Source organism: Porites lutea, chromosome 12, assembly GCF_958299795.1.
Source record: "Porites lutea chromosome 12, jaPorLute2.1, whole genome shotgun sequence".
Classification (NCBI taxonomy): Eukaryota; Metazoa; Cnidaria; class Anthozoa; order Scleractinia; family Poritidae; genus Porites; species Porites lutea.
The window spans coordinates 7,949,050-7,974,659 of record NC_133212.1 but is presented as its reverse complement, the minus strand read 5'-3'; the positions used below and the strand labels follow the sequence as shown (position 1 = coordinate 7,974,659).

Below are 25,610 nucleotides of genomic sequence, written 5' to 3'. Positions count from 1 at the left end.
CATGAAATTCATGCAATTCAAATTCGGATATTTTTGGCCACCAATGATAAAAGGGTGCGAAAGAAAGGTCAAGCATAAACTAAAGAAAATTATACAAGCAGAAAACGTCTTTTGTCAGTTCTTCATCTGTAGTACAAACTGAAACAGATCATAGAAGAGATAGTCATGCAAACTGTAGTTTATAATGCTTATAAACTGTTGTTAAATCCTTCTATGCTATAAGACAAACCATTACTAAAAGGGAATTTTGAGAATAATACATTGACATCTTTATTTCAATTTGTTAATCTTGTTACTGACGCTTCGTGAGGAAGCTATTTAAATGCACAATACCTTTCAGCTTTCAAAATAAAAATCATAAAATATAAAAGACAATTTATTTTTTGGTAAACTTCACTACCGACACATCCTGTTTTAGTTCATCCGTGGCAAAATTATTTATTAATCAAAATATAAATAGAATTCTAATAAAACTTTAAGGATGTCAATTGTATTTGTCTTGCATTACCAGCGAAAAGGATGGCCCTACATTTTACATGTTTGGCTCATGTGAAGTATGGCTTTTGATCCATACCTTACGTACTTTAGTCTTGTCTTTTTTCTTTACTGCAAACGTTCTCGGCAACATGATACTTACAAAAGCGCTTTTTCCTCAACAAAACGTCTTCGAGTAATTTGCATCGATAATCACGACGAATGATCACCTTCCGCTCCAGCCCTCCCCCTACCCCCCACCCCCCCCCCCGCCCCCATCTATTCAAAAAAAAAACGAAGCAGGCGTGACAAATAAAGTCCAAGCCATGACATGTTATCGATACTTTCGGCTAAGTTAAGTCGTTGTGGACAAAGAAGGAAGTGAAGTAAGAATTCCCTGTTTTGTTCGAATGTTTAACAGTTGGCGATATCTACAAAAGATGAGTTAAACCCCGACATGAATCCTTCACCAAAAATGGGAAAAATCTTTCTGAAGGAGCCAAAATATGTCGAAAGGGACTGCGTCACGGCACTCAACAAGAAGATCTTTAATTACATTTTCAACAGTGAATAGAAAATAATATATTAAATGGCTCATATTTAGTCGGTCACTCGCTATGAAATGTAGCCTGCGAACAGCAGACGCATTTCCGGTCGTCGCTTCTCTCCCTCCCTCCGAAAAATAGCTATTTTAATTTGGAGAGAAGCGACGACCGGAAATGCGTCTGCTGTTCGCAGGCTATATGACATGTAATGCTGGCGAAAAAAAAAATTCTAAAAGAAAATACCAACCATTTCATGACCAAAACATATTTGTCCCGTTTTTAATATGTAAAATTCGCTCTAAAACCGTTCTTAAGGTAAACTGCTCTGTAAAAACGCCGTGACACTAGCGCGTGGAAGTTTCTCACTCCGGGTTATGGGCTCCTGTTGCTGTCTTTATGTTATTTTCTCTTCGCAGCCTCAACGTGCTTATAAAACAACACTATATAAGCCAAATCAGTCAACAGTTTTTTTTATTTGGAAAAAAAGTCTTTAAAGTGCCATAAATGTGTGAATTAATTATCAGTGAAATCAAACCATTCAGATCATATAAAATCACAATTAATATCATAAAGTTTTATCATTGAAAATGGTTGCTGTATGCTAGGCTTTGTTTATTATTATTATTATTATTATTATTATTATTATTAATTATTATTATTAAGAGCTAGCCGTGTTCACAAGAAATTTGCTAAGGAAATCGTACCACCCATCCTTACTTGAAGCTTTCACGTCCTGCAGGCTTATCCCGCTGGATAAGAACCCGGGAATCAGACCAATTGGTGTTGGAGAGGTACTGAGGAGAATAGTGGGGAAAACGGTCAGCGGTTTCTTAAAGGAGGAAATAAAAGAAGCGGCGGGCCCCCTACAAGTTTGCGCTGGTCATAACGCAGGAGCGGAGGCTGCGATCCATGCAATGAGTCAAGTGTTTGTTGAAGAAGGAACAGATGGAATATTGCTAACATGCGCCCCATGCGGCGTATATTGCTTTCACAAAAGGCTACAAGTCGAAGTTCACCTACTTCATGCGCACGATTGAATCGTTTGAAGATTATGTCGATCCAATCCAGGAAGTGATTGAAGATTTACTACTCCCTACTTTGTTCGGTCAATCAGAGCCTCTCCCTAACGAGGTGCGCAGACTTGCTACCTTAGCAACGGGTCAAGGGGGTCTAGGCATTCCTGATCTGAAATCCGAGGCACCGCAGCAGTTTGCTGCCTCGAGACTAATAACCACCGCCCACGTAGATTCTATTACATCACAGAGTTCCATCATGGTGCCAGGAGAAAGATCTACGGAGGAGCTAAAGAGGCATCAACAATCACTTAAGAGAGCAAGTGCCAAAGAGAAAATGGATAGCATTGATTCAAGCCTCTCCCCAGGCCTGCTGCGTCTGGTTAATCAATCGAGGGACAAGGGCGCAAGTTCTTGGCTGAATGCGATGCCTCTCGCAGACAAAGGTTTAGCCCTCAACAAGCAAGAGTTCAGAGACTCGCTACGCTTGCGTTATGACTTACCCTTAGTCGATTTACCAAGTCATTGCATATGTGGGGATAACTTCACCGTTAGTCACGCCCTCTCTTGTAAAAAGGGGGGGTTTGTAGCGCAGAGACATGATGGTGTACGGAACTTGTTAACGACATTCATCGACAAGATCTGCAATAATGTCGAAATCGAACCACGCCTTCAACCCCTGGACAACGAGCGATTTCATTTGAGGAGCGCTGTTACAAGTTCTGAGGCAAGGTTGGACATCAAAGCGGGAGGTTTCTGGGCAAGAGGAGTTACGGCATTTTTTGATGTTAGAGTTACGCACGTCAACTCCAAGTGTTACCAGAGCAAGCCAACATCGGAAGTGTTCAAAGAGCAAGAAGAAGAGAAGAAGCGCAAGTACCAGCAGCGGGTGTTAGATGTAGAAATGGGTTCGTTTACGCCTTTAGTGTTTGGAACCAATGGCGGAATGGGAAACGAGTGTCTGCGGTTCTTAAAGCATCTCGCAGACAAGATAGCTCAGAAAGACACCGAGCCATATCACGTTGTAATCACTTGGCTCAGGACACAGATCTCGTTTGAACTCTTAAGATCGGTACATGCATGCGTCAGAGGTTCGCGAACGCCGTTTCGTAGCAAGCTAGAGCAATCATTAGACTGTAAAATAAATGTCGCTAGTGCGGATATCTGAAATACGTGTCTATATATATGCTTTCATACTTAGGGCTTTTTATGGACACTGGTTTAGCCGTCATTAGTATAATTCGATTGCAGGATCTTAATATCTCTGCATAATGGAATTCTTAATTTTATAGAATTTTGAACTTTTATTATTAATTATATCTATTTCCTCTTCTTTTATGTAAGGTTAAGTTACTTCTATTTTTTAGAATTTGTAAATGAATAGTTTTTTCTATCTTCACTTATAATATATAGGATTGTTTTTGTTCTGTAATGAAGGACGAGGGGTTTCTTTTATAACGGATGGAATTGTAGATAGTGTTTTTGATGAATTAATTAGATTTTTTGTAACAGCAGGTTGATTGTAAATAGGACTTTAATTGAGGTTTTGTAATAAAGATTCTTTTTTTATATATTATTATTATTATTATTATTATTATTATTATTATTTCATACATTAAGCGTCCTCTCTTTATCGCGACGTTTCGACTGTGCAAGAGATGATCCCTCTGCTGTCGGCTGTTGTCCTCAGTAGGGACCTTACGATCCGACAACGGCGACGTCCATGAAAACTTCGCTGAAAAAATGGACTTCGCATCCTTTTAGAAGTTTTCGCGATTATCCCAATTCGCCCTGTTACTTAAAAGAAGGGAATTTTGGTTGGAGCTGAAGAGAGGCGACCGCGCCCGACTGAGTTCAGACAGAGATGGTAGAATTTATCGTCTTGTCGTTTCCGCACTCAAGTAAACTAAAAGTGTGGTGATTTCACGTCGTTGTTGTACAGCGTCAGCAAAGAAATGTGAAATGTGCGTTCTCCTTGCCGTCGCCGTCGTATTTTTGTAAGGTCCCTAATGAGTCACTGGATGCTCCTCGCTGTGTTGTTTGACCCCACCGAAATGGAACAAGCGATAGAAAGGCCCCGGGGGGGCGGGTACTTTAGGAATTTCTGGGTGGGGATGTGCCGCTGGGACCCTGGAACCCTTAACCTATACCAGAGCTAGTTCAGCTGAATTTTGCTACCCTATACTAGAGTAAACTCCCCAAATCCCCCTATCCTAGAGTAGCTGTTTACCTAGTCTAGATAAAATCTTCAACCAACTGATCAGTTTCCTGAAAAGTGATACCCTATTCTAGACCCAAACTCTCTGATTTATATACCCTATCCTAGAGTAAACTGCTTGAAAACCATACCCTACTGATAGCCCATATATGGTAGTACCCCCCCCCCCCCCCCCCGGGAGAAAGGCTCATGCAAGGATAAACAGATCGTCACGTCGAGACTGTTAGGGTTGAGTCTCATTTTATGGACGGCTTCGGGTTAATAAACTTAGCTTCATGGCCTCATCCTGAAGCAGAGGTGAGTAGAGACTAGGAAAGAGTTGTCTTGTTATTTTGAGCGGGAGATCTGGGTACTAGTTTAATTTTTTTAAAATGGCGGATGCATCATGACCCTTGGCAATGAAACTTATCGTAATTTTGCCTCATTTCTTTCCAGTTCGTCGATGAACTTATTTTTCTAAGATTTTATCCATGTTTCCTACAAATTTAACATTCACGATGGACTGAAGTGTGGCTCTTGCTGGACAAAATATGAGGCACAATACGGTCGGACATCAAGTACTCTTATTCTTGACTTCATTTCGTCCTGTGCAAACCATCACTGCAAGATGTCTTCACGGCCGGACACTTTCCAAACGGAGATCACTTTATGATGTCCTGGATGTGCCACACTCCGCCACACTTACTGAAATTAAAGCCGCGTATTATGAATTGTCGCTGAAATATCATCCAGACGTGAACAAGAGCGAAGAAGCCCAGCATATGTTCACAGGTTTGTTAGGATACAAAATATCTTTATAGTCGATATGTAAAGGCGCAGACAAGCTAATGAGGCCCACGTGGTAGGAGCTCTTTGTAGCATGACGCTCCTTGTAGTCTTTTCGACCCCCTCTTTCTCTCGGTGGTGGACAAAACACTGACCCCCAGTCCATGGACTACCCATATTGATTACCCTAAAATCGACTACCCCACTGAAGTCTAGTGATTTAAGGTTACGAAACTGAGTGAATCAGGTTTCATTTGGGGAATCTGACGTGAAGCTTGACTCACTCAGTTTGGTAACCCAAATCAGTGGTGTAGTCCATTTTAGATTAGTTTATATGGGTGGTCCGTGGGGTAGTTCATGGACTGGGGGTCAGTGTTTTGCCCACCAACCCCTCTCCCAGTGATATAGAGAGAAATCCTAGGATAGAGCAGGATTGTTAACAAGTCATTCCTGAAGAGGTAGCTATTTGAAGAAGTTTGGTCAAAAGAAACATCCCCCTTTCTCTGAATGAGGGACTCTGTTCTGTTGTGACTTTGACCCTTTTATTTCTTATCAGGGGAAAAACTCTAAGAGGGTTTAATTTACAGGTGTGCAGTTGTCAGACCTGGGTTCTTCTTGACATTCCTGCACTTTTAGTTAGAAAGCATTGTTAACCCTTTCAGCCCCATAACCACATACAAATTTCCTTCACTTTTCTGCATACATTTTTTTAATGGACTCATTTAGAGAATTTGTTTACAGATAAAAGCAGTTGGTGATCATGAAATTTTGATGTATTGATGTTGTTAGGAGAAAATTGATGTTAACCACTGTTAAGACTTGAAATGTTAAAGAAATTATTTATTATTATTTTACTATTTATAGTGCACCTTTTCTAATAAATAATCATAAGGACACATGTCTTAATTGGTAAGCTCTATTTGAGGTTAAAGTTGCAGGACAAGGAAAACTTAACTGCTGATTGTTTCATGCAGTTTGTTTGGGCATCATTAAAGACATGATATTTGGGTGTTTCTACATAACATTAGTTTCTGATGAGCTTTTTTTGTTTATATAATTTATATTTTATATATTTTTTTCAGAACTGACCAAGGCATACAGTGTGCTTAGTAATTTGAATTCAAGGAGGGAGTATGACAAAGAAATTGGTGCTTACTTCACTATGAGGAGTGTAAAGAAGAAAGATGCTGGCGAGAAGATGCTGCGACTGACAGATGAAATGTTAGAGATTGACATGAATGGGACAAGAGAGGTAACAGTATTTTGCTAAGTTGTTTTTGGTGTTAAATGTACGTATAGTATCAAACATTTCTTTCAGCTATTTTAATTGAAAACCGTATTAAATTAGGAAAGATACTGAAATGTATATGTTGTAGTTCAATTTTATCCTTGGTTTAAGTTTTATTACCCTTTTTTTTGGGGGGGGGGGGAGGGGGGTATGGGCGGTTATGTATGATAATGAGTAGAAAAAAAAAGGAAGTAAAATTTAAACCAAGGATAAAATTGAACCACAACATATACGTAATGTATGCTGTACACTGTAAAACTCAGAAAGCAGTGGAAAGATGGGAAATCTTACTCACTCAGGATTTTCTGCCTTGGTCCCACAACAAAAAAGTTATCTTTTTGGCATAAATCTTTTATTTGCCATTTGCACATCTCACAAAATACACTGTGTTTGCCCCCTGAACTTTTGCATAAACTCGGTTTTTTTTCCTCCTGGGTATTTGATTGGTCCAAAGTGAAATTGAAGACAATACTTATGCAAAATTTTGGGGGGCAAACAAGGTGTATTATGGGAGGTATGCACACGGTGAATTGACGACGCTGGTCTGATCAAGATGGCTGGATGATGGCCTTATTCTTTTTTGTGTTCTTACTGACGTTGACTTTTATTTGGTCCATAAAAATGCAAATAAAAAGAACTTTGGCCAATATCCAGCCATCCTGACCTCATGATTGGTCAGTAAGGCCCAGTTCAAACATTGAAATTTTTACGTCCTGAACTTAATACCTATAATTATTCAGGTCAACCATTCATGTTCGACAATGGTGTACATGTACATTGCTTACCATGGAAAATATATTGTAGTGATAATGCATCAGGTTTGGCACATAACAAGTTTGCCTTTTGAAACCAAGTCGCTCCACAATCAAAATTCTCATGTGTACCACTCTTTATGCGTTGAATTATATAGGTTGGACTTAATTGATTTAAACATCGATCTCCTCATGTATTTAATTGAAGGGATCAGGTTCAGTACATGAAAAGTTCAACCTTTGAACTGGGCCAAAAGTTACGCATATATGATAATATGTAAAAGAAAATCTCTTTAACAAGAGTATTCAATGGGTTGTTTTTGTTTCCTCTTTTTCACACCAGAGTGGAATATTTCTCAGCACCATTGCAACTCTTAGCACTGTAATGGGTGTCCCAGTAAGACTGACCAATGTATCTGTTCCTAACGGTGTTCTCCAGTCACATGACATGAGAGTGCTTCAGCTTCTGCGCATGATCTGCAATGGAACACTGGCTGCAAACACAGGACTGTCCACTGTGACATACATCCCTGGAGAGTTGCTGAGTGGGCACTTCTCAGCTGAAGCTGGGAGATTAGGGTATGTTGCAATATCCACATACAAATTCTTGTGTCTGATTCCATACATTTCCTTACAGAGCTTGTTGAGAAAATTTGCTTAATGATCACTGAATTTTTCCTTTTAACTCTCATAATCTTCTTGCTTGATTATGTATTGGTATGGTTAGTAGAAAATAGATGTTGGTCATTATGCATGTAAAAAGAAAGTAGCAGCTGCAATGACATGTTTAAACTCAGGTGTTACAGACACGGGGGGAAAGGGGTACAGTGTCTGAAAAGCAGATTACTCTGTACCTGTATCAAATTGCAGAGAAAATGAATTTTGCAGCTCATTCTTTCTCGTCAAGGATGTGCCGAACATTTTTACTGATTAATTGAACTGACAATAATTACATTGTATTACCAATTACATCCCTGAAAACTAAAAATTTAAAAATATAGTCCTGACTAAGACGGCAACAAGATCTACCAGCCTGAGGCTACAGTGCATGTATGTTCACATGTAACATATCTCTTCACATTTTTACACCGCCAGTGTAAGAAGAAATTGAAATGGACAGACGGCCAAAACACCGCAATCTGTTCAAAACATTTTATTCAGAGACATTTCTTGCAATGGCCTTTGTTCTGTCGAGTCCTTCTTGTTTTAATGAAAAATGCACATTCAAAAAATCAACTTGCGTGATGGTCGTCGCCTCGCGTGACATCCAAGCTTATGGCGACTACTGACGATATCGATAATTTGTTTGTTGTTTGTCTTTCTGTGACAAAGAGGGGGATCTTTAATGTTTGGTTACCAGCGTTAATATACATAACGCTTCACATGGGCCCATCATAGTCGAGTCTTACTGGTCGGCGGACTTCAACGTATTTTCCGCAAAGTTTGCGTGAGGATAATCACGATCCAGGTCACGAACATTTCTGTGTAAAGATACAAACAATCAACAACGATGGCGTCTGATTCAGAAAAGAAAGCTAGCGTGAGAAAGGACCAGTTGGTCTTTATGCGAGGTGTTGTAGCAGGCAGCGTGTTTTTGTTGCTGGTAGCTCTTTTAGCAGTCTACGGGCCTATACCAAGACCTCATTTGCCAAGTTTGGAAGACAAACTAGTTTTCACGCTTCAGTGGCAAGCTGTTTCTGCTTTTGGTCTAATTGCAGGTAAGGATGTTTAACTTTTTATTATCATTTTATTAATTACTTAGCTATTGCAGATATCTGATGACTACGTTTTCAATTTTCTGAGTGCACGTTGTTTCTTTAATTTCACGAGTGAATCAACTTAACTACTTGCATGTAGAGGTGTATATATATCAAGCAACCCTCAACATTGCTTCGTTGCGTCCATATTGCAGGACACCTTGTCATGTCCTTAGTCCTTCTACTATTTCCCCGTTGTCCATCTTATATATTTCGAACGAAAACTTGTTCACGTGAAACTCTGTTGTCACAGACTTGATTGCGTGACAAATGGCGTGTTCTGTCATCGATGCACACTTTTGTCTGTTCCTCGTGTTTTATAGTAAATTTACGTAGTGTTTTAGTTAGTTGTATGTTAGTGTTGCTGTAGTCATAGCCGCCAACACAATGATTTCGAGGTTTTAATGTTTATGATTTTGATACAGTCAGTAATAGGCCAAACTAAGTGAAGCATTTGTTGTTGAAGCATTCAATTCAACTGTCAATTCGAGGTCATTCTCAAAAATATCTTCTTCAATGCTCTAAATAATGATGCACTGTAGCTCATAATTTCAGTGTATGTGCAATGCATGTTACTGCTGTGACAGAAGGAGAAATTGAGCAAAACGTTGTTCAATTCAATGCACATGTAACACCAGCTAAGACGTCTTTGAATCTGGCTGCAGGTCTGGTGTGGGTAGAGGCAACCCGAGGACTTACAACCGCAATTAATCCTCTGGACAAAGACGCAGCGAAACAGAATCTCAGTGGGGTAGCTCCCCGTTACGCATCCAACACACTAGAGCAGTATCTACTGAGTTCTGGAGCATCACTCATTCTGTCAACTCACCTGTCATCTGAAAACATGCATGTTATTCCAGTGTTGGTGATTCTCTTCATGTTTGGTCGCCTCACGTTCGCTCTCGGCTACAAATACTATCATGCTCATCGGGCATTTGGACATATGGTCACAGCCTTCCCGACTGTTTGTGTTTACGTGTATTGTGTCTACCGCCTGGTGATGAACAACTTTGGTTACAATAGAAGCAGGCAGGTTTGATTTCATCCAAAGTGTCCATTTGAATGTTAAAGTGTAGCATTTCAAAGTTTATACTCTCCCACCCAGTTTGCTGAGAGTCTCCTTGGTATCTGGATGGATTGTAATGCACTGTAAAATGTGGAGAAGAATTTAAAGTCACCTAAACATGCAAAGAAGTAAGCTGAACTGTGAAAATTACAATTTGGCATTTTATTGTTAAGAAGAAGGCTGAAAAACACCTGTTTCCTAGAGACTCATAACTATAGTGAATTAAAATCATTACATGCATGAACGATCTAAGAGCAATGTATAAATATAATTATTTATCATTGACCAAGCATTAAGATAGCTGCCCCATTGGCCAAATTGTTTTGTTATTGTTGTTGTAGTTGTAGTTGTTGTTTTCATTGCGTTTTTTATGGCCAGAACAAGCTATTGTCAATAAAGGATCAATTACCTGCCCTTAAATTGTTTTTCTTAAAGGGACAAAACAGGCAAGATAATCTTACACCCATGGTATTTTACGCGACTTGAAGGTCTGATCTGTCTATCCAACATGATGCCCATCAAATTGCTACAAATTGTCTTGCCGAACTATCTGTCTAAACCTTCGGTTAAACCGGCAACCAAAACGCGCAACCTGTTTGCGACATTAGAGACCTTTAGCATCAGGTAAACCGCAAACCGCAGCCCGCAAACCGCAGTTACGCGTTTGCAGTTTCGCGTTGCCGAGATTTCAAACTTCAGCAAGGCGTTCAGTTCAGTTCAGTTCATTTTTATTTAGCCAAAATACAATACAATACAAGAATACATATAGGAATTGTAAGGTTGCAAGGGGGCCCAGAAGAAACCAGAAGGCTTTATGAAGCCTGGGCTCCCCAGTCTAAAAGAGATAAGCAAAATAAAATGATATTCGCGGAGTGATACGTTAAAAATAAGAACCAAACAGAGACTGAGTTAAGTTATGAATTCAGAAACACGATAGAAAAAAAAATTAACTCTGGATTGGAAGAGAATACTTTCCTTTGTTAGTACAGCAGAAAGGATTTGAACTACGCGTTCCTTGTTTAGGGCCGCCATGTTGTTTTCATCAAGTCGAAGTGCATCACTTTAATCGCCCAAAACTCAGCAATAATTCATTGATTCTAGATCAAACACATCGCAAACGGATACAAAAAGCTAGTTCATACCTTTAAACGCGAGGCTGTACAATTTATTGTGGCAAAAAACCTTGCCGTAAATCACTTACCGCTGGAAGCCCTTCCTGCGGTTCAAACGTGAACTGCAAACTGCAAACATGACCGCAAGGCCGTGGTCACGTGACATTTTGCGGTTTGCGGTTTGCCGTTTCCCACGAAAAACCTGATGCTAAAGGTCCCTATTGCTGGAAAACGAGTTGAAAAGCGACGTTGCGCGTAATACCACACCCACCAGTGTGTTGTATATTTCATTACTAATGCTCATCTTTGCTCAGGACAGGTTCCCCCCTCCCTCACCATCCCACAAAATGTACCATGATGATCAGCTGCATCCTCGGAGACCCAGGGGCAGTAAACTTTCACCACGAACATTTTATCGACCCGACTAACTGCCCCTGGGTCTCCGAGGATGGATCAGCTGGTGTCAATTCAGAAAAGTAGTGTCTTTGTTGTTTGTCTTTCTGTGACAAAAAGGGGGACCTTTTAATGTTTGGTTACCAGCGTTGATATACATAACGCTTCACATGGGCCCATCATAGTGAAGCCTTACTGGTCGGCGGACTTCAACGTATTTTCCGCAAAGTTTGCGTGAGGATAATCACGATCCAGATCACGAACATTTCTGTGTGCAGATTAAAACAATCAACAACGATGGCGTCTGATTCAGAAAAGAAAGCTAGCGTGAGAGAAGACCAGTTGCTCGCTATGCGAGGTATTGTAGCAGGCAGCGTGTTTTTGTTGCTGGTTGCTCTTGTAGCAGTCTACGGTCCCATACCAAGACCTCATCTGCCAAGTTTGGAAGACAAACTAGTTTTCACGCTTCAGTGGCAAGCTGTTTCTGCTTTTGCTCTTATTGCAGGTAAGGATGTTTAACTTTTGAAATTGGTAACTTAGCTATTGCAGATATCTGATGACTACGTTTTCAATTCATTCGTGAGTGTACGTTTCTTGCTTTTTTTTGTTGTTTGTTTTTGTGTTTTGTTTTGTTTTATTAATTTCATGACTGAAGCAACGTGAGTGCGTGCATGTACAGGTAGAAGTGTATACCTGTATAATGAGCGTCCTCAACATCGTTTCTTCGCGCGCATACTGCCGGACAATTTGCAATGTCCTTAGTCCTTATCACCATTTCCCCTTTGTTCATCGTATAATTATGTTTCGAACCTATCTTGTTCGGGTGAAACTCAGTAATGCTGGGGTTGTCGCCCAGACTCAGAGATTGCGTGACACATGGCATGTTTTATTGTACAGGCATGTAGCTGTAGTCATAACCAACAACTCCATGAATTTGTGTTTTCGATATTAATTTCTTGTTGAAGAGTTCAATTTCGAAGTCATTTTCAAAAATGTCTTCTTTAATGGTCTTTATGATGATGTGCTGTAGTTCATTTGCAGTGCATTGGACAAGTTGAAAGCTTGAATGTTCAATTCAGTGCATATGTAACATCGTGGTTTATTTGAATCTAACTACAGGTCTGGTGTGGGTAGAAGCAACCCGAGCACTTACAACAGCAATTAATCCTCTGGACAAAGACGCAGAGAAACAGAATCTCAGTGGGGTAGCTCCCCGTTACGCATCCAACACACTAGAGCAGTATCTACTGAGTTCTGGAGCATCACTCATTCTGTCAACTCACCTGTCATCTGAAAACATGCATGTTATTCCAGTGCTGGTGATTCTCTTCATGTTTGGTCGCCTCACGTTCGCTCTCGGCTACAAATACTATCATGCTCATCGGGCATTTGGACATATGATCACAGCCTTCCCGACTGTTTGTGTTTACGTGTATTGTGTCTACCGCCTGGTCATGAACAACTTTGGTTACAATAGAAACAGGCAGGTTTGATTTCATCCAAAGTGTCCATTTGAATGTTCAAGTGTAGCAGTTCAAAGTTTATACTATCCCACTCAATCTGCTGAGAGTCTCCTTGGTATCAGGATGGATTGTAATTCACTGTAAAATTTGGAGAAGATAAAGTCACATAAACATGCAAAGAAGAAAGCTGAACTGTTAAAATTATATCTTGGCATTTCATTCTTAAGAAGAAGGCTGAAAAACACCTGTTTCCCAGAGACTCATAAACTATAGTGAATAAAAATCGTTACATGCATGAACGATTTAAGAGCAATGTATATATTTAATTATTTATCATTGACCAAGCATTAAGACAGCTGCCCCATTGGCCAAATTGCTTTTGTAACGTTGCTAAGAGACTAGTCCAGCCTCGCCCCAGGACTTCAGGGCAGGAATCACGTGCGGTTCGTTGAGAGAGTGTAGACGGCCATTTTGGCTGTGCAGTTGTTGTAGTTGTTTCAAGACGTTATTAAAGAAGAGTTTAATCACTGTTACACTTTGTTATTGTTGTTGTAGTTGTTGTTTTCATTGCGTTTTTTATAGCCAGAACAAGCTATTGTCAATAAAGGATCAATTACCTGCCCTTGAATTGTTTTTCTTAAAGGGACAAAACAGGCAAGATAATCTTATACCCATGGTATTTTACGCGACTTGAAGGTGTGATCTGTCCATCCAACATGATGCCCATCAAATTGGTACAATTTATCCTGCCGAACCTTCGGTTAAACCTGCAACCAAAACGTGCAACTCGTTTGCGGCATTGCTGTACCACACCCACCACTGTGTTGTATGTTTCAGTAATAATGCTCATCGATGCTCAGGACATCTTCCCCCCTCCCTCCCCATCCCACAAAATGTACCATGATTAAGGAGAAGTCAGATCAGCTGGGGTCAACTCAGAAAAGTAGTGTGTTTGTTGTTTGTCTTTCTGTGACAAAAATACATAACGCTTCACATGGGCCCGTCATAGTCAAGCCTTACTGGTCGGCGGACTTCAACGCATTTTTCATAAAGTTTACGTGAGGATAACCACGATCCAGATCACGAACATTTCTGTGTACAGATAAAAACAATCAACAACGATGGCGTCTTATTCAGAAAAGAAAGCTAGCGTGAGAGAAGACCAGTTGCTCGCTATGCGAGGTATTGTAGCAGGCAGCGTGTTTTTGTTGCTGGTTGCTCTTGTAGCAGTCTACGGTCCTATACCAAGACCTCATCTGCCAAGTTTGGAAGACAAACTAGTTTTCACGCTTCAGTGGCAAGCTGTTTCTGCCTTTGCTCTTATTGCAGGTAAGGATGTTAGACTTTTTAAATTGGTAACTTAGCTATTGCAGATAGCTGATGACTACGTTTTCAGTTCATTTGTAAGTGTACGTTTCTTTCTTTTGTTGTTGTTGTTTGTTTTTGTGTTGTGTTGTGTTTTGTTTTGTTTTATTAATTAACGTGAGTGCGTGCATGTACAGGTACAAATGTATACCTGTATGATAAGCGTCCTCAACATCATTTCTTCGCGTCCATACGACTGGACAATTTGCAATGTCCTTAGTCCTTATCACCATTTCCCCTTTGTTCATCGTATAATTATGTTTCGAACCTATTTTATTCGGGTGAAACTCAGTTGTCGCCCAGACTCAGAGATTGCGTGACACATGGTATGAACCAACAACTCCATGAGTTTGTTTTTTTCGATATTAATTTCTTGTTGAAGAGTTCAATTTCGAAGTCATTTCCAAAATTTCTTCTTTAATGGTCTTTATGATGATATGCTGTAGCTCATTTGCAATGCATTGGACAAGTTAAAAGCTTGTTTAGTCCAGTGCAAATGTAACATCGTGGTTTATTTGAATCTAACTGCAGGTTTGGTGTGGGTAGAAGCAACCCGAGCACTTACAACAGCAATTAATCCTCTGGACAAAGTAGCAGAGAAACAGAATCTCAGTGGGGTAGCTTCCCGTTACGCATCCAACACACTAGAGCAGTATCTACTGAGTTCTGGAGCATCACTCATTCTGTCATCTCATCTGTCATCTGAAAACATGCATGCTATTCCAGTGCTGGTGATTCTCTTCATGTTTGGTCGGCTCACGTTCGCTCTTGGGTACAAGTACTACCATGCTCATCGGGCATTTGGGCATATGATCACAGCCTTCCCGACTGTTTGCGTTTACGCGTATTGTGTCTACCGCCTGGTCATGAACAACTTTGGTTACAATAGAAACAGGCAGATTTGATTTCATCCAAAGTGTCCATTTGAATGTTCAAGTGTAGCAGTTCAAAGTTTATACTATCCCAATCAGTCTGCTGAGAGGCTCCTTGGTAACAGGATGGATTGTAATTCATTGTAAAATTTGGAGAAGATAAAGTCACATAAACATGCAAAGAAGAAAGCTGAACTGTTAAAATTACTACTTGGCATTTCATTTTTATGATGAAGGCTGAAAAACACCTGTTTCCTACAGACTCATAACTGTAGCGAATTAAAATTGTTACATGCATGAACGATCTAAGAGCAATGTATATGTATAATTATTCATGATTGACCAAGCATTAAGTTGGCTGCCCTATTGGCCAAATTGTTTTGTTATTTGTTGTTGTAATTGTTGTTGTAGTTGCGTTTTTTATGACCAGAGCAAGCTATTGTCAATAAAGAAACATTTATCTGCCCTGAAATTGTTTTTCTTACAGGTGCAAAACAGGCAAGATAATCTTATACCCATGGTATTTTACGCGACTTGAAGGTCTCATGTGTCTATCCCACATGATGGCTATCAAATTGCTACAATTTATCTTGCCGAACTCTGTGTCTAAACCTTCGGTTAAACCGGCAACCAAAACGCGCAACTCGTTTGCGGTATTGGTGCAAAACGACTTGAAAATAAAGCGACGTTGCGCGTAATACTACAGCCACCAGTATGTTATATGTTTCAGTAATAATGCTCAGGACATCTTATCCCCTCCGTTCCCATCTCACATAATGTACCATGGTTAAGGAGAAGTCAGATCAGCTGGGGTCCATTCAGAAAAATAATGTGTACATGCAAATACAAAGTGTAGCTTTGGTTTTGGAATATGAAGACAGTGAGCGTGATTACCAAACTGATCACAAGTTGTCTTGGAGGAATATATTTTTTATCATAACTATTCTTCTTTTGCTGTAGGCTGTTGTTATGCTCCTTGCCGGATATTTTGTGATCAATTGAACTTTTGATTGGAGTTGGTTTTTTTGTGTGTGTGTTGCTTACAGACTTGACAGTTAGTAAGCTAAGGTGAAAAGAAAAAAAAAAAAACCATAGTAGTTAGCTTCATGGGAAGGAACGAACGAATATTACAATGAGTTTACAGATATGTGATTTATAGATTTTTATGAAAATAAGCTACCATCGGTGGCAAAATTGTTGAGACATTGTACTCAAACAGGGTAACTACGGTGAACAAAAGAATACACACCCCTCCCCCCTTCGCTTCATTCAAAGTTGGGATGTTTGTTGTTTTCTATAACATCCTAAGTAAATATAATAATAATAATAATATTTTTAGACTACAGGAGTATTCTTTTTTTATTATTATTTTCTGTACAGTCAGTTAAGTCGTCTGGTAGCTGCAGTTCTTCCATGTTTTGCATTTGTCCCAGTTCCTGAATTCTCCCACTATAACAGACTTTACTTGAAAGGTTCAACTCATCGTTACAAGGAAATGCATTCAGATTACATCCGGACTGTAAGTTGTCACTATTTCTTGTCATTTGACTTTTCAAAAAGCTGACTAGCTTGGGAAATAAAAAATTCCGCTAATATAGTCTCTTTATTTACCTGAAATTTGAAAAATGACACGGCTGTACTTGAATGAATAAAGAGAAAGAGTTTCCGTTTATATCATAATTAGCCCGCGAACAAGCTCTCCGGGACGATCTGGTGGCGGGGCGGAAAAAGAAAGGAGAGCTTGCAACTATGTCTCTGGAATTTGAATATCTGCATCGAAAAAGTCGATGCGAATTGCTCATTGGCGGAGGTGACAATGTTAGTAATGACGGCATTACCCTTGGCACGTGCTTTTCAATGTTTGTTTACATTCGCGCTCGTTTCCGCTTCGCACTGAGTGGCAGAAGTCTGACAGCTCAGTCGACAGGGAGTCGCCGGCGTTGGAGATGGAATTCAAATTCCAGAGACGTAGTTGCAAGCTCTCCTACCTTTTCCTCCCCGCTGCCAGAGCGCCCTGCGGAGCTTGCTCGCAGGCTATATCATAATTAATGTCCAAACGCATAGATTTAAACCCCGTGCACACTAGTGCCTTTTCGTTTTAAAACGCATGCATTTCAATTCGTCCAGGCCTTCCGCTTACATTAATACGCTTAGCGTTTGCGTTTTCATCGAAAACACATCGATTTGAAAACGCTTTTGAAAGTGATTCAAACGAAAATGCATACATATGGTATTAGTGTGGACTGTCGAATCCCCATCGAAATCAAAACGATGACCGCAAATATCGCAGGCGCGTGTGTTTGTAGCAAGCGCATAGACTTCAACTTTTGTCACAACTTTCAATTTTATGATTTTCGCACGTTTTAGGCCCTGTCCACTCTAATGCTTTCTTCAAGAGTAAGCGTTTTCATTGCATCGAAAACGCATCGATCGATTCGCGTCTACACTACCGTTTTGATGCGTTTTCTACTGTCTTTAGAATTGCACGTTGAACTCTGTGGGCATGCTGCAAACACACGCTCCCGCGATATTTCCGTTCATCGTTTTCATGTCGATGCGCTTTCGACCGTTTTCGACCGTCCACACTAATACGATATACGTGCGTTTTCGTTTTGATCCACTTTCAAGAGCGTTTTCAAATCGATGCTTTTCGTGAAAACGCTTGGGAAATCAGTGTGGACAGAAGGCCAAAACGCATCGAAATGTATGCGTTTTCAAACGAAAACGCATTAGTGTGGACGAGGCCTTAGTGTGGACAATCGAAAACGTATCAAAACTAGAGTGCGGACACGAATCGATGGAAGCGTTTTTGGTGGCATCGAAAAAGCATACTTTTGAAAATGCATTAGTGTGGATAGGGCGTTGATTATAGTAATGGCTAGCGTAATTTGAAGATGAATTTTGTTTGCTTTAGGAAGCAGCGTTTTAAAACAAGCCAAAAGGGAAATACGGGAGTATGTGTATTGGATTACAGAATGGCACCCTGATTTAGCCATAATGAGAGGGTTTTTAGAGCACTGTTTCAGGGCTTTACTGTAGTTTTTAGACCCCATTCCTCTCACTACCCGGGCAATGATCTTGTCTTTGAAAGTCTTTAATTAATATTTCATCAACTTTTAGTTTCATGGGATATTAGGCTGTTAGCGATTCTCTGTAGACCTTGCTGCCTTACGCACTAATCCTTGGCACTTAGAATAACCTTGATCATTTTAAAAGTGGTGTAATATTGCGGCTTAATTGTTGTTCATCAGATTTGTTATTTTTACTTCAGGTTATACAGCCGTTTATCAGAAAATTTGGATTTGACTTTGGTTATGATATTCGTAAAAGGTACTAATAAATATGGTGAAATGGTTGTGATGTGGCTATTGCAACTTAATGATGGACTTTTACTTCATGTTCTTCGCTCTTCTAGCCTGGGATCAGGCTCCCCACTGGGGGGAAAAAAGGAAAAACGGGGTCAAATAGGAAAAATATCGGCGAGCGAAGCGAGCGCAGCGGTAGTCTGTGGAGGGAAAAGTGGCCAGACTATCTCTCGGCTCGCTTCCGACTCGCCGATTTTTGTTTTCCTTTTTCCCCCAATGCGAAGCATGGTCCCAGGCTATTGCTCTTCTTAGTATACAGGTGCCAATTGGTGCACTTTCTTTCTTTCTCACTTTCTTCCTTTTCCCCTTTCATTTTCTTTAAAAAAATGCAAATAGAGATTTTTTCGCAACGAGGACAACTGCACAACTCTACGACTTTAAATGTCCTTAATAACAAACTTGAAACATAGCGAAGACTTTAAAGTCTTACAAACTTCTATCACGTTTTCCTTTCCAAGCGCTTCTCCTTTTTTGTACATCTTCAAATGCACTTGTTTCAATAATGCCAGAGATTTTCACTTCTATTTCCGTCTTTTTCAAGTTTGTGAATATCTCATACTTGATAGGCGACAACCATTTCCGGCAGTCTTCGGAAATCTTTGGTAGTCTTCAGAAATCGTCGAAATTATCGGGATTTGTTGGAAAATGGCCGAAAACGCCTCGATATTCGAAACAAAATTCATTTATTGGCCTCAGTTGCCGAAGATGTCTACACGCGTTAGCTGTTTCGAAAACCTTTGTTTTGAAAGATCTTCATTTTCAAAAGACTTAACTTGATAGAGTGTTTATGAAAAACCTCCGTTCACTCAAAGGCGGTTTTCAACTTTCTAGTGTGGACGGAACATTGTTCTGTGGGAAGTATTGGTTGGCAAAGTTTGGGAAGTGCGACCAACATAAATTTGTAACAATCTTACGCTTGCTTGAATATATCCTTCCCCTTGTACTTTATCAGTGTACTGAATTTTCAGATGCCGAAAGTATTTTTTTGTAATTTTCGCGTTTTATTTCAGGAGTTATTTTCCTTTCTGGGATGGTAAAGTATGCCTAGAAAGTCTTCCAGTATACAGTCTGTCGCCTATCAATATGATTGAGAGTGGTACTGTAAAGAAGATAACTGGATGGACATTTGTCAGTGGAGATAAGCCCATAAGGGTATGTTTGTGTTGTATTGTATTTTATTATATCAGTATACATACTAAGATATACTCACTGAAAAGCTATGTCATAAATTTCTATACGCCAATGAGTTCTTACCAATCAGAATCGCGATCTATGTTTTTTTTTTACATGTGAGAAAAATGATACTTCCAATGAAACGCCACAGCGATGCACGAGTTTCGTTCCAAGTTTCCCGCCTTTGTATGGGCTTGCAGCACGTTTTGCAGTACCGTAAGACGTTCTCAGCTTTGTGTGTTTTAAGATGCTTCCCTCTAATCTATGTAGCCAAAAGGTTTTGTTTGTACACGTCTAAACTCGTTCTCGAGTTTTTCAGCCTTGATTTGTTTAGTTGTACACCGGAGGACAAGCGCAGTCGTCCCCTAGGCCCTATTGTCTGGTCAAAACTCAATAAGCACATATAATTCTCTGGGTCTGTTGACATTCTCGAAAAGCGCAGGGAATCTGTAGTTTTCTCCCGTCTCTTTTAAAACGCTTTTAAAGACTACTATCTCCATGGAAGGTATATATATTACCTTTTACGTACGATAACTAATTGCAGATATGCATAAATCGTGACTTGGTTCAATTTTTTTTTAATTGTAATCACATAGGTTATTTAAAATGTAGATAGATTACCAACAGCCATATGGCATTAGACTCCACTTATTATTTCAAATTGTGACTTGATAGGATTAGATGGGAGTCCCCAGTTAACACACAGTTGTGTAATTATGTGTAATTTTACTTGAATCGTGAAACAGATACAACTAGAGACCTTTAGATTCAAAAACGAGGACGAGTACGAGATTTGACTTGAAGGTTTTTCGCGAATTCTCAAAATATAGACTCCTCGGAAAGCTTCATTTTACCATTTTTCACTGCAAGAGTTAACACTCTTACCTTTAGTGAAGGAGATTACACCCTCTCCCGATCGCAAAATGATAAAACTTCTTTCATTTGATGACTTGTTTCCGCCACTACAACATTCCCGCTAAAACTCGTAGTACAGTGAAGACGGCTACCACGTTTTCCCGCCAAAATGACGCTGGTTCACGCATGAGCAATACTCAGTATTGAGAAAATCTCGTACTCGTTGTCGTACTTGTCTTAGAATCTAAAGCTCTCTACTAAGTAATAGTGCAAAATGGCGAGAGGTAAACAAAAGAAGACAATGGATTTAGTGAATAATAGTGCGTAGAAGAGATCCTTCACATAACTCCAACACCATATGCAAAGGAGTCACAATAGTAGAAAGATCCACAAAATATATAAATGATCTTTTCGAAGCATGGGTGAGCTTTTTGTTTTCTTTGTCTGTTAATCCCTATGCGGCTACGCGGCATCTATGGGGCAGTGAAGCGGGGCTTTAAAAGATACGTTAAGCAGACGGAAAAATGCACTTTTTTTTTTGCAAACGCTTCAAGATGCCGACATTTTCCCAATCCCCCCCCCCCCCGCCCCTTTTTTTTTGAAAACTCAACGGCATCTATACGTAGTCATTATTTTTAAGACTGAAGGATCGAAAGAATTCAATTTTTGGAAAGACTTTTATTTTGCTTTATCTGCAAAATACTTGTTACTGAGACATGCAACTCACGTGTGTTTCCATATACCAATATCGGTCATCATACATCATCAAACACTGACCGGCTGGAAATTTTTCTATGAGGAACGAAAGCATCAGGGCATACTATCGTTCTACCCCAAGAGAATCATCGATAAAATAAATTACACGAATTGTTTCCCAAAACCTCCAAAAAGCTAAACAGCTGATTGCCACGACAAGTACAAGCAAGACGGCGATGTCACATACTATTGTGGATAACAGGATGCGATACGGAAAATCTCTCCTCTAAATCTCAGTTTGACCCAACTAGAAAACACACACAACCATAGGGTGCGGCTCGCTTCAAGCCAAGCGCTCGGTTTAGGCTCCGAAAAGACTAAAGGACACATGACATATCAAAGAAAAGTAATATACAATCCAAGTAACATTCAGCTCCAAAGAACTAAATCACAAACTAACTGAAATGGGGTCGTGGAACAACAGCTGGGTGAAAAACCTCCCCGTACGTCCACCTGCACCTAGAAGGAAAGCCCCAGGCCAGCTGTACCCCATAAACAACGGTCCCCCGGGCAAGACCAACTAAATAGAAACTAGAATAAATTAAAAAACGGTACGAACGAGAAAACTAAATACCTAAAGCCTTAGAAACCGACAAACGTGAAGATAAAGAATCTTGACGATACCCGTCCTTAGCCGATTCACTAGCCCAGCGGCCATGACGCTTAAAAAGTCGGTCTGGTACGCCAGCATTTGCGGCAGCAGTAGCCCCGCCACTCCTAAGGCTATGCGTACCAATGGCAGAAAAATCAGGTACAATATCTTTAAAAGCCTGCAGCACTAATTCTTTTAACCGTGAATAGCTTAAACCTTTAGATCTAGGCTTATAACAGCATTTAGTTTTGGAAAGCTGGCAAAACAAAGGGCTATCGCAGGAAAGCCCAGCTCTTTCTAATAATAATGGAACAGCAAGACCGAGATGAAAGACAAAATCAGTACGCCCAAATATATACCCCCGCTAATTACCCACATACCAGAGCACATGCCTAAACAAACATAAGATAGCGATGAGAGCATATTTTCCTGTTAATTACTAAGTCACACGCAGGAAAATACTAAAGTTACAAAAAGAGCGAAAATCCGGCACCGATGCCGATGCTGATCTCCCAGGGGAAGCCAACCTTGCACCGCCTGAGCCAAAACAGGACAAAGCCAAGAAAAAGTGCTCCAGAAAGCGACAGCGGCATCCTAGATAAATTCGATCGCGACAATAGCGACGAGGACTAAACATGCGAAATATTGAACTGTCACTTTCCTTTTGTTCATTTTTTCAGTTTATAGTATTTTTTCAGCTGAATGATTTTTGCCACACAATTCGTCTTTTATTTGATGGTTCTATTCGTGCGTGCCGCAAATAAAGGAAAAGACATCCACATATTTTACATATTTAGTACACTTTTGCATTATAGTGGCTCTAGTTGGAGTTATGTCAAAGATCTCTCGTATTGTACTATCTATTTTAAGGGTTTAGTAAAATCACTCTAAAGGTCTCCATATCGCGAACGTTCTTCTTCTTCTGTTCTTATTTATATGCTTTTTACATAATATTATTTAATTGTTGTGAGAAATGTAGTAATTTCTCCATTGAGAGTCGATAAATCTTTCTTTTTGTAAAATCATCAAAGCCAGCGGTAATGTATTCACCGACTTTGTCCCTGAGGGGCTTGCTGAGATTGCATTTTTTGCCAATGGCAAAGCAATATCCTGGTAATCGAGATAACAGTGCAGAAAACGTAGCCACTTTCGCACAGAATAAGTCATAAAACGTCGCGTCTGCTATCGTTGTCCTTCTCATAGCTTACCATAATGGAGACTAAATTGGAAACTGAGGCGTTTCGATCTCTTTCGAACGAAGAAGAGCTTCAGAGAGCCAAGTGGTATAAAGAAGACTTAGAGAAAGGCGATGGATGGACTGAGGCGGCCACGGGTCCCGGTTATACCTACTGGATTAAGACAATAGACGCTGACGAAGTTCCCATTAAGATAGTTTACACTGTTGACATGCCCTTCCCCGCTGCGGTTTTTATAAAGTTGTTGGATCCCCAGAATCTAGCAGCTCGTAATGATTGGGACAAAGCTTTCGTCGACCATGAGATTGTAGAAGCCTACCCTAACAATGGCGGATATGTGACGTACATGCGAGCAGTTTTATCTTGCCCATTGGTAGATCGATCGTTCGTTTTGTATCTTCCACCAAGTACAGAGGTCGACTGGTATGGAAAACGTGCACATTTTTTGTTGATCAAACACGCATGGCACCCAGAAAAGCCCGAAGGCGAAGATGGCCTAGTACGAGCGACAAATGGTGGCAACTTCTACGTGGTGATGCCAGATGAGGAGCGACCAGAAGGTGCATGCAGAGTGTTCGGATTAACCAACAACCTCTACAATGGGTGGATTCCTAAAAGTAACATGGAATGGATGCAGAGGAGAGTTGTACCCAAAAAATTCAACGAGTGGCGAGAAAATATGGTGGAGGGTTATAAAAAGTATTTTAATAATTGATGCAATTTCTGGTGACTTTTTTTTTAAAAATTCGTTTAAAAAGTGCCCGTGTCCGTTGATGAAAAGTAACCTTATGCCCCATTCACACCAACTAAACATGTTTAATTAAACCAGGTTTAAAAAAATGAAAAACAGACATGGAAAACTGGAACACGGGGTTTCACACAGGATTCAAATGAAATTCAACATGTTTTGTAATTTGAATTAAATTTACAATCAATTTAAGTTAGTTAGCAGCTTTTATGAGGGAAAGAAAATTCAAACCGCGTTTAACTAAACAGCTTTTAAACATGTTTAAGCTTCGGTGTGAATGGGGCTTTAGATACATGAAACTACATATTTAAAACAAAAAAAGGCTATATTACCGCTCGGTAATAAGTGAAAATTCGTGTATATTCTTAAATGAAAATAAATGAATAAATAAATAAAAGAGTTTGTTTGATTACACTTGTTTTATCTCAGTACTGTTTATTTTGATGTTATTTTGTCTTCCTTGTTATTTTTTTCGTTCGTTTTTTTTTTTTTCGTTAATAATAATGTGTGAGAAAACCCGCAAGTTTGTAAAATGTTCATTCAAATTATAAAGATATTTTAGGCGGATCGGCTTTTCCTTTGAAAGGGTCCAGCAAAGTGCTTGATTTTCTCTTAATCTGAAGTTTTGTTAAGAGTTCTGAGTTCCGAGGCCTTCTTAAAAAATAATGACCGAGCGCCCATATCCGCACCTTTCCATGGTTTTAGAACCAGCAGGTCATTATTGTGGCCACTGAAATGGGGTAGTAGGTTTTGTTGTCAAAACAACCGGGCAAATTATTCAGAGAAAACAGAACCTTGAATACCTCGCAGCTGTGTAAGTGTTGGAACATTGCAGGATTATGATCAGAATAATTTGCCTGGTTGTTTTAACTACAAAGCCGATGTAGCTAATTTCACTTCCCACGTTCACCAAACTAGGTTGAATAACACAACAATTATTGCATGCAACAATAACTATAACCAATTATGTTTTCTGGATTCTTTGTTAATTAAGAGGTACATACCTCAAGCTGCCAAAGAGCTTGTATTGTTTTAGCTTTAGATTTTATTTTTAATTTCAGCATTTTTGTTGTACTTTCCTCCACATTCTTGACACAATTATTAGTTTGTTATTATTCAGTCACATCTTTCTGGCTAGCTCTCTTTATAGGAACAGCAAGTGGTAACGTTGCGAGTATGCGCGAGCCGCTGGACGGAAGTTTGTGGTGGTATTGGATCGCAGCGAATGTAGCAAAGAAAAATGGCGCCTCTTTTAAAAATTACCATCGTCTTAGTCATCTGTTCTATCTTTGTGGAGTGCAGATCAGACAAAGTCTTCTTTGTAATTTGCGAGATTGGTCTCAAGGCTAATAAGTCGCAGATCATTCACAACTTTGCGTGGTTTGTTGTCCATGAGTGATTATTGTTTCGTGTTTTGGCTTGCGCGCTGCTCTATTAAACACTGGATTACTGAGAAAAATCTCTTCATGTAAGTTGTGACCGAGTACAAAACGTCCGACGCTTACGATTTGAATAAAACGCTGTGAAAAAAAATTCTAAATGCTAGTCTGTTTATATAGTCATAAAAGCAGTTCTTGTGACAATCTCCTTGCAATAATACGATTTCACGTCAGTTATGGTTCAGGAATGCCCTGTTTTTTAGAGATGTGCAACCTTAGTGCAGTGATTCTGGCAGTGATTACTTTTCAGAGATAACCCATCTTAACCACCAGTGGCCAAAGCAGGTGCAGTGCCCTAATTCTGAGACTGATAAAATTTCAAAGATATCCCACCCAGGGCTATGAAATTGTATGTTTCCTTTTTTGACTAGATGATGTAAAACTAAACACCCAAACTCTAGAA

At 39.8% G+C, this 25,610-nt stretch overlaps 5 protein-coding genes and 1 long non-coding RNA gene across 6 annotated transcripts in view; 5 read left to right on the top strand and 1 right to left on the bottom strand.

Annotated features, from left to right (window-relative positions):
• Positions 1-4,611: 4,611 nt before the first annotated feature.
• The window catches only part of LOC140921130 (RNA 3'-terminal phosphate cyclase-like), a 29,902-nt gene continuing 8,903 nt past the window's right edge, over positions 4,612-25,610 (top strand). The window contains exons 1-6 of the mRNA XM_073371093.1: positions 4,612-5,021; positions 6,098-6,267; positions 7,399-7,634; positions 16,464-16,602; positions 18,355-18,413; positions 19,459-19,600. Coding sequence (XP_073227194.1) covers positions 4,781-5,021; positions 6,098-6,267; positions 7,399-7,634; positions 16,464-16,602; positions 18,355-18,413; positions 19,459-19,600 — 987 coding nt within the window. The 5' untranslated portion in view covers positions 4,612-4,780. The remainder of the gene's footprint in view (positions 5,022-6,097; positions 6,268-7,398; positions 7,635-16,463; positions 16,603-18,354; positions 18,414-19,458; positions 19,601-25,610) is intronic.
• Positions 8,059-15,466, top strand: LOC140921132 (transmembrane protein 79-like). Its single transcript, XM_073371096.1, has 3 exons — positions 8,059-8,773; positions 9,478-9,940; positions 15,207-15,466. The coding sequence occupies exons 1-2, from the start codon at positions 8,566-8,568 to the stop codon at positions 9,849-9,851; spliced, it is 582 nt and encodes a 193-aa protein (XP_073227197.1). The 5' UTR covers positions 8,059-8,565; the 3' UTR covers positions 9,852-9,940; positions 15,207-15,466.
• Positions 11,611-13,112, top strand: LOC140921231 (transmembrane protein 79-like). The gene is made up of 2 exons (XM_073371210.1): positions 11,611-11,888; positions 12,503-13,112. Exons 1-2 carry the CDS (start codon positions 11,681-11,683, stop codon positions 12,874-12,876), a joined length of 582 nt encoding a protein of 193 aa, XP_073227311.1. The 5' UTR covers positions 11,611-11,680; the 3' UTR covers positions 12,877-13,112.
• On the top strand, positions 13,929-15,207 carry LOC140921131 (transmembrane protein 79-like). The gene is made up of 2 exons (XM_073371094.1): positions 13,929-14,175; positions 14,743-15,207. The coding sequence occupies exons 1-2, from the start codon at positions 13,968-13,970 to the stop codon at positions 15,114-15,116; spliced, it is 582 nt and encodes a 193-aa protein (XP_073227195.1). The 5' UTR covers positions 13,929-13,967; the 3' UTR covers positions 15,117-15,207.
• On the top strand, positions 22,921-24,087 carry LOC140921136 (phosphatidylcholine transfer protein-like). The gene has a single exon (XM_073371100.1). It carries the CDS (start codon positions 23,037-23,039, stop codon positions 23,733-23,735), a length of 699 nt encoding a protein of 232 aa, XP_073227201.1. The 5' UTR covers positions 22,921-23,036; the 3' UTR covers positions 23,736-24,087.
• Positions 25,604-25,610, bottom strand: part of LOC140922073 (uncharacterized) — a 3,390-nt gene continuing 3,383 nt past the window's right edge. The window contains exon 2 of the long non-coding RNA XR_012164067.1: positions 25,604-25,610. This exon is cut by the window's right edge and continues 892 nt beyond it. This is a non-coding gene — a long non-coding RNA (uncharacterized lncRNA).

Coding starts and splice junctions, on each gene's coding strand:
- LOC140921132 (XM_073371096.1), top strand. CDS start 8,566: ATGGCGTCTGATTCAGAAAAGAAAGCTAGCGTGAGAAAGGACCAGTTG. Junction 8,774..9,477: donor TGCTTTTGGTCTAATTGCAG/GTAAGGATGTTT, acceptor ATCTGGCTGCAG/GTCTGGTGTGGGTAGAGGCA.
- LOC140921231 (XM_073371210.1), top strand. CDS start 11,681: ATGGCGTCTGATTCAGAAAAGAAAGCTAGCGTGAGAGAAGACCAGTTG. Junction 11,889..12,502: donor TGCTTTTGCTCTTATTGCAG/GTAAGGATGTTT, acceptor ATCTAACTACAG/GTCTGGTGTGGGTAGAAGCA.
- LOC140921131 (XM_073371094.1), top strand. CDS start 13,968: ATGGCGTCTTATTCAGAAAAGAAAGCTAGCGTGAGAGAAGACCAGTTG. Junction 14,176..14,742: donor TGCCTTTGCTCTTATTGCAG/GTAAGGATGTTA, acceptor ATCTAACTGCAG/GTTTGGTGTGGGTAGAAGCA.
- LOC140921136 (XM_073371100.1), top strand. CDS start 23,037: ATGGAGACTAAATTGGAAACTGAGGCGTTTCGATCTCTTTCGAACGAA.